This window comes from Heterodontus francisci, chromosome 17 (assembly GCF_036365525.1).
Source record: "Heterodontus francisci isolate sHetFra1 chromosome 17, sHetFra1.hap1, whole genome shotgun sequence".
In the NCBI taxonomy this organism is placed as follows: domain Eukaryota; kingdom Metazoa; phylum Chordata; class Chondrichthyes; order Heterodontiformes; family Heterodontidae; genus Heterodontus; species Heterodontus francisci.
Window position 1 is genome coordinate 74,706,971 of NC_090387.1, and position 12,475 is coordinate 74,719,445.

General features: G+C 44.8%; 1 protein-coding gene across 1 annotated transcript in view; it reads left to right on the top strand.

Moving 5' to 3' along the window:
- Positions 1–12,475, top strand: part of LOC137378595 (uncharacterized) — a 207,407-nt gene that overhangs the window by 48,390 nt on the left and 146,542 nt on the right. Inside the window, exon 16 of the mRNA XM_068048896.1 lies at positions 1,347–1,383. Within this exon, the coding sequence (XP_067904997.1) occupies positions 1,347–1,383 (37 nt within the window). The remainder of the gene's footprint in view (positions 1–1,346; positions 1,384–12,475) is intronic.

Below are 12,475 nucleotides of genomic sequence, written 5' to 3' on the forward strand. Positions count from 1 at the left end.
CCAGCTTAAACATCCACTGAAGGGTAAAACGTTCCATTGGGGGGCCAGGAGGAGCAGCAATGCTCTTCTGAGTCACACAAAGCAAGTCACAGCCTTCTATGCCCCAAAATGCTCACTCCTTTCCCAACTGCAAGGCCTCCCAAAAACCCCTCCTCATGACTTGCCTGCTTGCCGACAAGCCTTCCTTTGGTTCCGGCCGATGATCTATGACCGCTCGAAACTCCACTCCCATCTGCTGGGCAGCTGTCACTTTCACCTGTTTCAAATGGGCAGCTGACCAGTGACATTGAAATGAGGGGCTGAATTTTACAGAACCCACCCGAAGTCAGGGTTTGTGGCGGGAGTCGGGGCTGGACAATGCCACAGGGAGAGGGCCGCCTCGCACCCCGACGTCGGGAAGGCCTGACCCGATATTGCCAGCAGCGGTGAAGCCTTGTGGTGGCACCACCCCCCCCCCACCCCCCGCCACTGCCCCACTGCTCGGTGACAGGACCGCCATTTAAATATTTAAATTAATTAAAATCAATGTGGTAATGAGACCTACGTTCCCGCCATCTGTCCCTGTGCGATCTTCGTGCCGCTGGCCTGCACTCCCGTGCCTTCGGATCCCCGTCCAGAGAACCGAGGCAGAACACTGGTGGGGAGGGGGGAGGAGGTAAGTTTAATAGTGTGGGGTGGGGTGGAGCAGGGTCAAAGTAATATTATTGGTGTAGGGGATGGTGGGAAGGATTATAGTTTAAAGTTTATGTACTTTGGGGGGGGAAGGTCAGGTGCACAGCTAAGTGTTTTGTGGGGAGAGGGCAAGTAATTACTTGAATTGTTATTGGGGAGGTGAGAGAGGGGCAGAATAAATGTATTTAATTTTTTTTATTAAATGTCTCTTTAAATATTGAAATGGAATGGTAGGGTTCGAAGTCCTTTAAAAATGGCTAAAAATGGCATCTGTGCTTGCGCATAAGCAGCTGACGCCATTGCCGGGGACAGTCAGTCTGCCCCCTCCACGTCATCGGGGTGGGGGGGGGGGCAGCCCACCTCGGCTATTTAAATGAGCCACCATGCTTAATATCGTAGCAGCTACGTGATATGCAGCCCCCTTGTTTCCGCCCGTCACCAATTTCGGTGGCAGGAGCATAGGTTTCAACCCGAAGTCCAGGAGATAAAATAGCTTGGCCCTCAAACTTAGACCAGCAAGTGTGTTTTGATCTTAGCCTGCTCCTTGCCCACCCAAAACCGCTGGAGGTTAATGTTGAACTCAGTAAGAGTCAAATCCATCAGTGAAAAAAAGGACTTGGAGTTTATGCTGTAATACTTCTCTAAAGTGAGTGTCTCATCCCTGTGCTTTCTAGGATGATGGGACTACAACTGCATGCCCCGCGGAAGGTGGTGAGTACAATATTTCTTGAATCCATTTTGTTGACTTATAAATGATCCAATAATTTCAGAAAGAATTTGGCACAAAAGCACGCTGCGGGTCTCTGGGCAGTACAGCTTTACCAAGAGAACAGCAGGTTCCTAAGCTGTGGAACTCTGCCAGGGCACAGAGCGGGTGGTTAAGCTGCAGTGCAATAACAGGGACAAGAAGTATGGAGCAGGTCATCAAACTGTAGGTCTTTGAGATGTAGGATTCTACCAGGGGTAGGGAGCAGGTCACTGAGTTGGTTCTTCCAACAGAAGGACATAAGGAAATACTAAATAATAACAATTTTTTAAATTGTTCATAGGATGTGAACATTGCTAGTAAAGCCAGCATTTGTTGCCCATCCCTAATTGCCCTTATATTCACAAGAATAACTCAGTCCTTTATTAGAACTAGCCAATTATCTTGTGATAGAGTTTACAAATTAGGGTTGACAAACTCTATTCACTGCCATCATGTTAAAGGAGGGGAGTTTGAACGCAATCTATCATGGTGCATGTTTTCATTGCCGTGCAATAAAACAGGACCCTAACACAAGAGGGTGAATGTAACCGTAACTATTATTATATCCACTGTGTTGGTGAAATAGTGTTACATTCCTTATTATGTAATGTTACAATGGCATGTAAACTTATTGGCAGTCAGAGGTTTTAAAAATATATGTCCCATGAACTTGTAAATTTTGATATTTTTATATACTGTATGTCAAATCTTCATAATTAATTTTGCCATATAATTTTTAAATGGTAACACTTTCCTATAAATCAATGTTAGTAGCCAAGACTCCAAGGTCAGGTGTAGAGTAAAGCACTCTATGCCAGAAGGGGAGCCTTGTACTGCACTAGTATGACATTTCCATTTTCTTTCCCACAACAGCTACCCTTGTTATGCTAAATGTGAATTGAGTAGTCTATACTGCAAGCCCACATCTAATAGAAGCCGATTAACGTTATTCCAGATTGGACACACAATGAACAGGGAGAGGCAACTTTTGTTCCATTAGGTTGGACTGGATTCAAACCCAGGTCCTAGAGGATATTTCAATCCATGGTGCCACATAATCCCCTACTGTTAAAAACAAAACTCTTTGGTTTTGTCTTTATTCATATAGGACAACAGAAAGCCACTCTCAGTGAAGCCAAAGGACCTGCAGATCACTTATCTGAACACAGCCCTGTAGTAAATAATAGAAGTTTTGTATCAGTTTAACGGAAGTGTTATAATTCCAATCTGTCCACTAGATGGGGTGCTAACACACCTGATAATGTTCTACTCTAACTAGATAAGGTTAGTATTGGTTACTTCCTCACAGCCCGGTTTATTTTCCTCTGGATATGCACAATGCCAACAAGAAACTCAGACAGAGAAACTTGAAGTGGAATATTTGAATGATAGAATGTTGAACTGCAGTGCTTCTATCTAAAAGCTGTGTGAGGATTCCACAAGCTAAGAGGTGTCAGAACCTTAGACACCAGTTCTTAGTGGCTAGTTATTCTGCATGTTCATCTTACTGTGTATGATTAGATTAGATTAGAGATACAGCACTGAAACAGGCCCTTCAGCCCACCGAGTCTGTGCCGAACATCAACCACCCATTTATACTAATCCTACACTAATCCCATATTCCTACCAAACATCCCCCCCTGTCCCTATATTTCCCTACCACCTACCTATACTAGTGACAATTTATAATGGCCAATTTACCTATCAACCTGCAAGTCTTTTGGCTTGTGGGAGGAAACCGGAGCACCCGGAGAAAACCCACGCAGACACAGGGAGAACTTGCAAACTCCACACAGGCAGTAACCGGAATCGAACCCGGGTCGCTGGAGCTGTGAGGCTGCGGTGCTAACCACTGCGCCACTGTGCCGCCCTCAGATGCAGACATAATCTCTGACTATTATTGCTATCTAGAAGATTAAACAATATACGAACATATGAATTAGGAGCAGGAGTAGGCCACTCGGCCACTCGAGCCTGCTCCACCATTCAGTAAGTTCATGGCTGAACTGATTACTCCACATTTCCACCTACCCCCAATAACCTTTTACCCCCTTACTTATCAAGAATCTATCTACCTCTGCCTTAAAAACAAGTTAATATGAAGTGCTCTCAAAAGAATGTGGGCACATTGAAGACTTTAGTTTTCTGTAACTGTATCTAGTACTGTGGTAATATCACATGGTAGCCAAAGTTCTGTGACTTTGCCAGCCTTTGACTGGTTCAGTGAGGGTTTGCTGTCTTTTTGTCTCCGGGATCTGGGTTCAATTGTAACTGAAGTTGTAAATTTCTTCTTACTCTGCTGACTTCAACTTCAAGGCTTCAAAGTTTTAACAAGAAATAAGTTTGGGCCATTCTCATCCCAATTCCTAGTGTGTATGTCTCCACAACTATAGTTTTTGCCACAGTTTGGTAGTTGAAAGAAGCCAGGAAAGCTGACTACTGTGGGAACTGGAAAAATTCACACCGGTGTTAGGGTTGTAGTTTGACTCGGTGATGCTGAAGGATCTTTAACCTGACCTGGGTTGATGGGCCATTATAGATGGTGATTTATTCTGCATCTATTACTGGGAGGTTCTTGAAGGGACACAGTACAGCAACTTGTGCCACCTTTTACCTGGGAGCAGTTGATTCTGAACTTGAAGGCAAATTTGAATAATTGTACAGTTTCATCGCATTGACATCTTTCCAACTATATCTAATATTCAATAATCGACTTATAAGTGCAGCTATTAATATTTAGTTAGTAGGAGCAGAGAATGATTAAGGAACAGCTTGGAGGCAAGGAGATGAAGTGTTGGAAAGAGATGAGCATCAGAAGCAGCGTACTGTTATTTTCCCTAATCCATGTCGTCTTCTCCTTTGTTTCAGGAGGGAAGCTGGTTCTGGTCTCTGAAACAAATGAAAAATGAAGATTTTGGAAAGATGTCAGTGTATTGAGAGCGAGTCCTGGCTCTAATTATTCCAACTCATATCACTGGGGACACAAAACACAGATTCACCTGTGATGAGCTGCTAACTGTAGGCCGTTATTCACTCAATCTGTGAGTCACACAGGGCACCCGCAAGAGTAAGACAGACCAGTGGAGGGCAGATCTACAGCAACAAAAAATTTGCATAAACTCAGTTACTTAGGCTGCTTCTAACTACATGTCAATTTCTGAAAACATTTAGCAGAGTTTTACTGAAAAAGTAATCAAAACCCAGGTGTAAATAACCCAATCCACACAAATGAGCATGAAATCTATACCTATGATTCATTGATACGGCTGGTTCTCAAACTATAATTTGTGTCTTTTTTTCATTCTGCACTCCTTCACTCAGAAAGGTTTCTGTGTAATTGTGCATTTCCCTCCCTCCCTCTATGTAAGTGGCATTTGTTTGCCAGTGCCATGTCCTCTTTCAGTTTGAGGTACCTGTCTGATGGTGGATCTCCCTTGGTGTGACTACCTGTATGTGACATGGCTTCCTCAGTCTAAGAGATGTCTGTCTGACAGTATAAGAGGTATTTGTTTAACAATGCAGCTTTCTCCCTCATGCTGAGAATTTGTTTTTCTAGCAGTACAACTCCCTCTGTCTGAGAGTTGTTTGTCTGATAGTCTGAGAGGTGTCTATCAAACAGTGTGACTCCCATCAGTCTGAGAGGCGTCTACCAGACAATGTGACGCCTTCAGTCTGAAAGGTATCTATCAGACAGTGTGACTCTCTCACTCTGGGAGGTATCTATAGGCAGTGTAGCTCTCTCACTCAGGGAGGTGTCTATCAGACAGCGTTACTCAGTCTGAGAGGCGTCAATCAGATACTGTGATTCCTTCAGTCTGAAAGGTGTTTATCAGACAGTGTAACTCTCTCAGTCTGAGGAGCATCTATCAGACAGTGTAACTCTCTCAGTCTGAGGAGCATCTATCAGACAGTGTAACTCTCTCAGTCTGAGGGGCATCTATCAGACAGTGTAACTCTTTCAGTCTGAGGAGCATCTATCAGACAGTGTAACTCTCTCAGTCTGAGGAGCATCTATCAGACAGTGTAACTCTCTCAGTCTGAGGAGCATCTATCAGACAGTGTAACTCTCTCAGTCTGAGGAGCATCTATCAGACAGTGTGACTCCCTCATCTGAGATGTGGTTGTCTCAGATTAGAAATGATCCAGCAAATATATTTCAATGAAGTGAAACCTACAATTAATAAAATTAACTTTCTGGCAATTATTAATATTCTATATCATCATACAACACTATTGCAAATCAAAAATTTATATTAGACATCATAAAATAAGTTACATTGTATTGAAAGTACAAAGTAATTTACAGGAGAATATAAAGTATAAACAAAATTAGCTTAAAGTCTTAATCATCTGTTTTGTCCAATGATAGGCACTGAAAGTTTAAGATGCAAAATTCATCATATTGTGAAAAATAAATACTAATCTTCAGCCACTCACAGGTCACCTGTTGTAGTCTTGATTTATTTATCAATGCCCCAAGGATGTGCTAGACTTAAACTGTTCATTCCTTCCATGGTAAATTTGGGAACGCGCAGTGGGAAGCTGCTGCTTTTTGGCGGGGAGGGGGAGGGGAAGTGGACCTTAACCCTCTCCTGGGCAGCTTTTTATTCAATTCTTTTCCTGTTCCCGGTGCTGAAAGTCCTGACTTCCCCAGAAGATATTTCCATGGGTGGCAGACAATGCGTCACTCACATATCCATTCTTTATATGATTTATGAATCTGAGTTTAGGCAGCTTACTCCATCCTCACCCGACATCTCAGTAATCAATCCTTTCTCAGTGTTGGATCCTACTTCTCAGGGTTACCAGCCAGGTTGTTTTCAGCTGGTCAGTACAGAGGAGAGGCTAATTGTTTTTTATTCATTCATGTGGGTGTCACTGACAAGGTCAGCATTTATTGCCCATCCCTAATTGCCTTTGAGAAGATGGTGGTGAGTTCTTGAACTGTTGCAGGCCATGTGGTGTAGGTACACACACAGTGCTGTTAGGGAGTCCAGGATTTTGACCCAGTGACAATGAAGGAACAGCAATAAAGTTCCAAGTCAGGTCGGTGTGTGACTTGGAGGGGAACTTGCAATAGGTGGTGCTCCCAGGCATCTGCTACCCTTGTTCTTTTAGGTGGTAGAGGTCATGGGTTTGGAAGGTGCTGTCGAAGGTGCCTTGTTGAGTTCCTGCAGTGCATCTTGTAGATGGTGTACACTGTAGCCACTGAGTGCAAGTTGAGGAGGGAGTGAATGTTTCAGGTAGCAGATGGGGTGCCGATCAAGCAGGCTGTTTTGTCCTGTATTATGTTGAGCTTTTTGAGTTTTGTTGGAGTTGCATTCATTGAGGCAAGTGGACAGTATTCCATCACACTCCTGACTGCTGCCACGTAGGTGATGGACAGGCTTTAGAGAGTCAGGAGGTGAGTTGCTCACCACAGAATTCCCAGCCTATGATGTGCTCTTGTACCCACAGTAGTTATGTGGCTGGTTCAGTTAAGATTCGAGTCAATGGTGACCCCCAGGATGTTGATGCTAGGGGATTCAGTAAATGGTAATGCCGTTGAATGTCAAGGGGAGGTGGTTGTATTGTTTTGCACTTGTGTGGTGAAAATGTTACTTGCCACTAATCAGACCAAGCCAAATTGTTGTCCAGGTCTTGCTGCATGTGAACACAGACTGCTTCATTATCCGAGGAGTTATGAATAGAACTGAACACTGTGCAGTCGTCGTGAACATCCCCACTTATGATGAAGGGAAGGTCATTCATGAAGCAACTGAGCCTAGGACATTGCATTACATCTTCATCTACCTCATCTACTGCAGTGAGATGAAAGAGAAGCAGTGTAATGATCCCATATCCCTCAGTATACTCTCAATACAGGGGATGTAATTACCATATATCCCAGAGAAGTTAGATAGAATCACAGAGTAATACAGCACAGGAGAAGACTATTTGGCCCACTGTGCCTGTTGGCACTTTTAGAAAGTCACTTATGGGAGCGTCTGACACCAATGAATCTGACATGATAGCAGTAGCCCTATCCAATTCCAAATTAGTCAAATTTATTGATGTCCTACAGGTGTCAGTTGTGACATATTGATAGCCCTCCCACCTCTGAGTCAGAAGGTCGTGGATTCAACAGCTACTCCAGGGACCTGAGTTCAGCAGAATTGAAATACAAGTTGAAAAATCTAATACAGACAGACATCTATTTAATCACAAATCTGTATCCCTTAAAATACTCAGTGCAAGAGATTGTTTTGATCCCATATCTCTCAGTTAAGTGGGTATTTTACGCTATATAGCTCACCACAGAAGTGTTATTATTCTAAATCTCTCAGGTACAGCATAGCATTCCCCTTATTTCCCAGTACATGGGGTTTGATTACTCCAGGTATTTCATTGCACGGGGAGTGTTATTACCCACAAATTTCTCAATAGGAGTATACTTGTACCCTCATAGCCCTCAGTATGCTCTCAGAACAGGTGAAAGAATTAAATTATCATACTGACTTATTTTTCTAATATGCTGAGCAACCCAACCTGAAGGAGGATGGAATTTATTGCCCATTGACTTACATCAGAGGATCCATCGAAATTCATAGAGTCCCCCAGCATCCCCAACACCGAATACCTGTTCCTGCTGGGGGACTTTAATGCCAGGGTTGGGGCCGACCATGACTCATGGCCCTCCTGCCTTGGGCGCTATGGCGTTGGAAGGATGAATGAGAATGGGCAGAGACTGCTTAAGTTGTGTACCTATCATAACCTCTGCATCACCAACTCGTCCTTTCACACTAAACCCTGTCATCAGGTTTCATGGAGGCACCCAAGATCGCGTCGTTGGCACCAGCTAAACCTCATTGCCACAAGGCGAGCCGCCTTAAACAGTGTTCAAATCACACGCAGCTTCCACAGTGCGGACTGCGACACCGACCACTCCCTGGTGTGCAGCAAGGTTAGACTCAGACTAAAGAAGTTGCATCATTCCAAGCAGAAGGGCCACCCGCGCATCAACACGAGCAGAATTTCTCACCCACAGCTGTTACAAAAATTTCTAAATTCACTTGTGTCAGCCCTTCAAAACACTCCCACAGGGGATGCTGAGACCAAGTGGGCCCACATCAGAGACGCCATCTATGAGTCAGCTTTGACCACCTATGGCAAAAGTGCGAGGAGAAATGCAGACTGGTTTCAACCTCATAATGAAGAGCTGGAACCTGTCCTAGCCGCTAAGCGCATTGCACTGTTGAACTACAAGAAAGCCCCCAGCGATTTAACATCCGTAGCACTTAAAGCAGCCAGAAGCACTGCACAAAGAACAGCCAGGTGCTGCACAAATGACTACTGGCAACACCTATGCAGTCATATTCAGCTGGCCTCAGACACCGGAAACATCAGAGGAATGTATGATGGCATTAAGAGAGCTCTTGGGCCAACCATCAAGAAGATCGCCCCCCTCAAATCTAAATCAGGGGACATAATCACTGACCAACGCAAACAAATGGACCACTGGGTTGAGCAATATCTGGAACTGTACTCCAGGGAGAATGTTGTCACTGAGACTGCCCTCAATGCAGCCCAGCCTCTACCAGTCATGGATGAGCTGGACATACAGCCAACCAAATCGGAACTCAGTGATGCCATTGATTCCCTAGCCAGCGGAAAAGCCCCTGGGAAGGACAGCATTACCCCTGAAATAATCAAGAGTGCCAAGCCTGCTCTACTCTCAGCACTACATGAACTGCTATGCCTGTGCTGGGACGAGGGAGCAGTACCTCAGGACATGCGCGATGCCAATATCATCACCCTCTATAAAAACAAAGGTGACCGAGGTGACTGCAACAACTACCGTGGAATCGCCCTGCTCAGCATCGTGGGGAAAGTCTTTGCTCGAGTCGCTCTAAACAGGCTCCAGAAGCTGGCCGAGCGTGTCTACCCTGAGGCACAGTGTGGCTTTCGTGCAGCGATATCGACCGTTGACATGCTGTTCTCCCTTCGCCAGATACAGGAGAAATGTCGCAAACAACAGATGCCCCTCTACATTGCTTTCATTGATCTCACCAAAGCCTTTGACCTCGTCAGCAGACATGGTCTCTTCAGACTACTAGAAAAGATTGGATGCCCACCAAAGCTACTAAGTATCATCACCTCATTCCATGACAATATGAAAGGCACAATTCAACATGGTGGCTCCTCATCAGACCCCTTTCCTATCCTGAGTGGCGTGAAACAGGGCTGTGTTCTCGCACCCACACTTTTTGGGATTTTCTTCTCCCTACTGCTTTCACGTGCGTTCAAGTCCTCTGAAGAAGGAATTTTCCTCCACACAAGATCAGGGGGCAGGTTGTTCAACCTTGCCCGTCTAAGAGCGAAGTCCAAAGTACGGAAAGTCCTCATCAGGGAACTCCTCGTTGCTGACGATGCTGCTTTAACATCTCACACTGAAGAGTGCCTGCAGAGTCTCATCGACAGGTTTGCGGCTGTCTGCAATGAATTTGGCCTAACCATCAGCCTCAAGAAAACGAGCTTCATGGGGCAGGATGTCAGAAATGCTCCATCCATCAATATTGGCGACCACACTCTGGAAGTGGTTCAAGAGTTCACCTACCTAGGCTCAACTATCACCAGTAACCTGTCTCTAGATGCAGAAATCAACAAGCGCATGGAAAAGGCTTCCACTGCTATGTCCAGACTGGCCAAGAGAGTGTGGGAAAATGGCGCACTGACACGGAACACAAAAGTCCGAGTGTATCAAGCCTGTGTCCTCAGTACCTTGCTCTATGGCAGCGAGGCCTGGACAACGTATGTCAGCCAAGAGCGACGTCTCAATTCATTCCATCTTCGCTGCCTCCGGAGAATACTTGGCATCAGGTGGCAGGACCGTATCTCCAACACAGAAGTCCTCGAGGTGGCCAACATCCCCAGCTTATACACACTACTGAGTCAGCGGCGCTTGAGATGGCTTGGCCATGTGAGCCGCATGGAAGATGGCAGGATCCCCAAAGACAGATTGTACAGCGAGCTCGCCACTGGTATCAGACCCATCGGCCGTCCATGTCTCCGCTTTAAAGACGTCTGCAAACGCGACATGAAATCCTGTGACATTGATCACAAGTCGTGGGAGTCAGTTGCCAGCGTTCGCCAGAGCTGGCGGACAGCCATAAAGGCGGGGCTAAAGTGTGGCGAGTCGAAGAGACTTAGCAGTTGGCAGGAAAAAAGACAGAGGCGCAAGGGGAGAGCCAACTGTGTAACAGCCCCGACAATCACATTTTTCTGCAGCACCTGTGGAAGAGCCTGTCACTCTAGAATTGGCCTTTATAGCCACTCCAGGCGCTGCTCCACACACCACTGACCACCTCCAGGTGCTTACCTATTGTCTCTCGAGATAAGGAGGCCAAAGAAGAGAAGGAGGCCATTAAACTCATCATCTGTGAGTAGGGTTACCAATCTTCCTGGATTGTCTTGGAGTCTCCCAGAATAAAAGATTAATCTCCCAGAAATTCCTGCAAGCAAGCTGAGAGAAAAAACATCGGAGCATTTTCTTCTCCTGTTTCACTTTGGGCTGAGTCACAAACAGCAGGGTTATACCACGCTCAGGATGCAATGTGACCCTGGGACAGGTGCACTTTTAACTGGTAAAACCACAAAATAGAGCAGTTTCTGGAGTCCAGAGGATCATGGGTATTTTACCCACCATTAAAAAACTCCTTTAAAAAGAACTAGACAAGTGTCTAGTTTGGAATGTGATTGAAGTTTGCAATAAGTTTAGTCCCAGTTGACCATATACTTAATGAAAAAGTAGGGCATGGAAATAAAGAAAGTAGTTCTAGATGAGTAAATGGTTATGAAGTAGGAGTGATGAGAGGTAAGGTTAGACTGTAAGGGATTGAACATTGCTGGGGTCATGCCAGCTCGTCCACCATAATCACGACACAAGAGCAACAGAAACACTGCAAAAATGGTACAAATGGTGTTCATATTGTTTTCCTGAGGTTTCTGTATCTCTTCTGCCTTGGGTATGGCAAATGAGCAGATGAACGTCAATGGAAATTCTCCCTCCAGTTGTTGGCATGCTATTTGAGATCAGAGGTACATCACAATAGAGTTTGATCTCAATATCCACACTCCTGTACTTTCATGAGATTGTGTTCATGAGAGAAATTTCTCCACAGTGGCCTTGGGTGGATTGAACCTTTTGCACCCTGCCCTCTAAACGATACTATGAGCAGAGGCAAACTAACTCAGTGAACAACACAGCAACTCACTTCATGGAGGTTTCATGTTTATAATTATATAGAAAGTATTTTAAATTTGGAACTGCAAAGTTCCACATGAGGAACAAGGAACAAGAAGCAAGAAATGCAATTATAACATTTAAAAACCAGGTACCAGAAGGGAAATAGAGATGAATTTCTTCACGTCTGTTGTCCCAGCTGAAAAGCAATTCAAATGAGTCCCAACTCTTTCAATGTAATCCTTGAGGAAAAGGACTCCTTCTCATGTAAAAAAAAAAGACCTGCATTTATATAGCACTTTTCACAACCCTCAAAGCACTTCACTGTTGCAAATACTGTTGTAATGTAGGAAATGCAGCAGCCAATTTGCACATAATAAGCTCCCACAAACAGCAATGTAATAATGACCAGATGATCAGTTTTGGTGATGTTAAATTATCTGAAGAGAAAAAATTTGCAGGGCCACGGGCAAAAGGCAGGGGAGTGGGTCCAGGTGAGTTGCTCTTGTAGAGATCTGGCACAGACTCGGTGGGCCGAAGGGCCTGTTTCAGTGCTGTATCTCTAAACTAAACTAAACTAGACACCAGGAATAACTCCCCTGCTCTTCTTTGAAACAGTGCCATGAGATTTTTTACATCCACCTGAAAGGGCAGAGGGCCTTGGTTTAATGTTTCATCCAAAAGCCAGCACCCCCAACAGTGCAGCACTCCCTCAGTACTGAACTGGCATATCAGCCTTGATTTTTGTGCTCAAGCCCTGGAGTGGGACTTGAACCTGTCACATCTCAGGCTGAAAGAATCAGTCTTGAAATCACAGATTTAACTTTAACAAA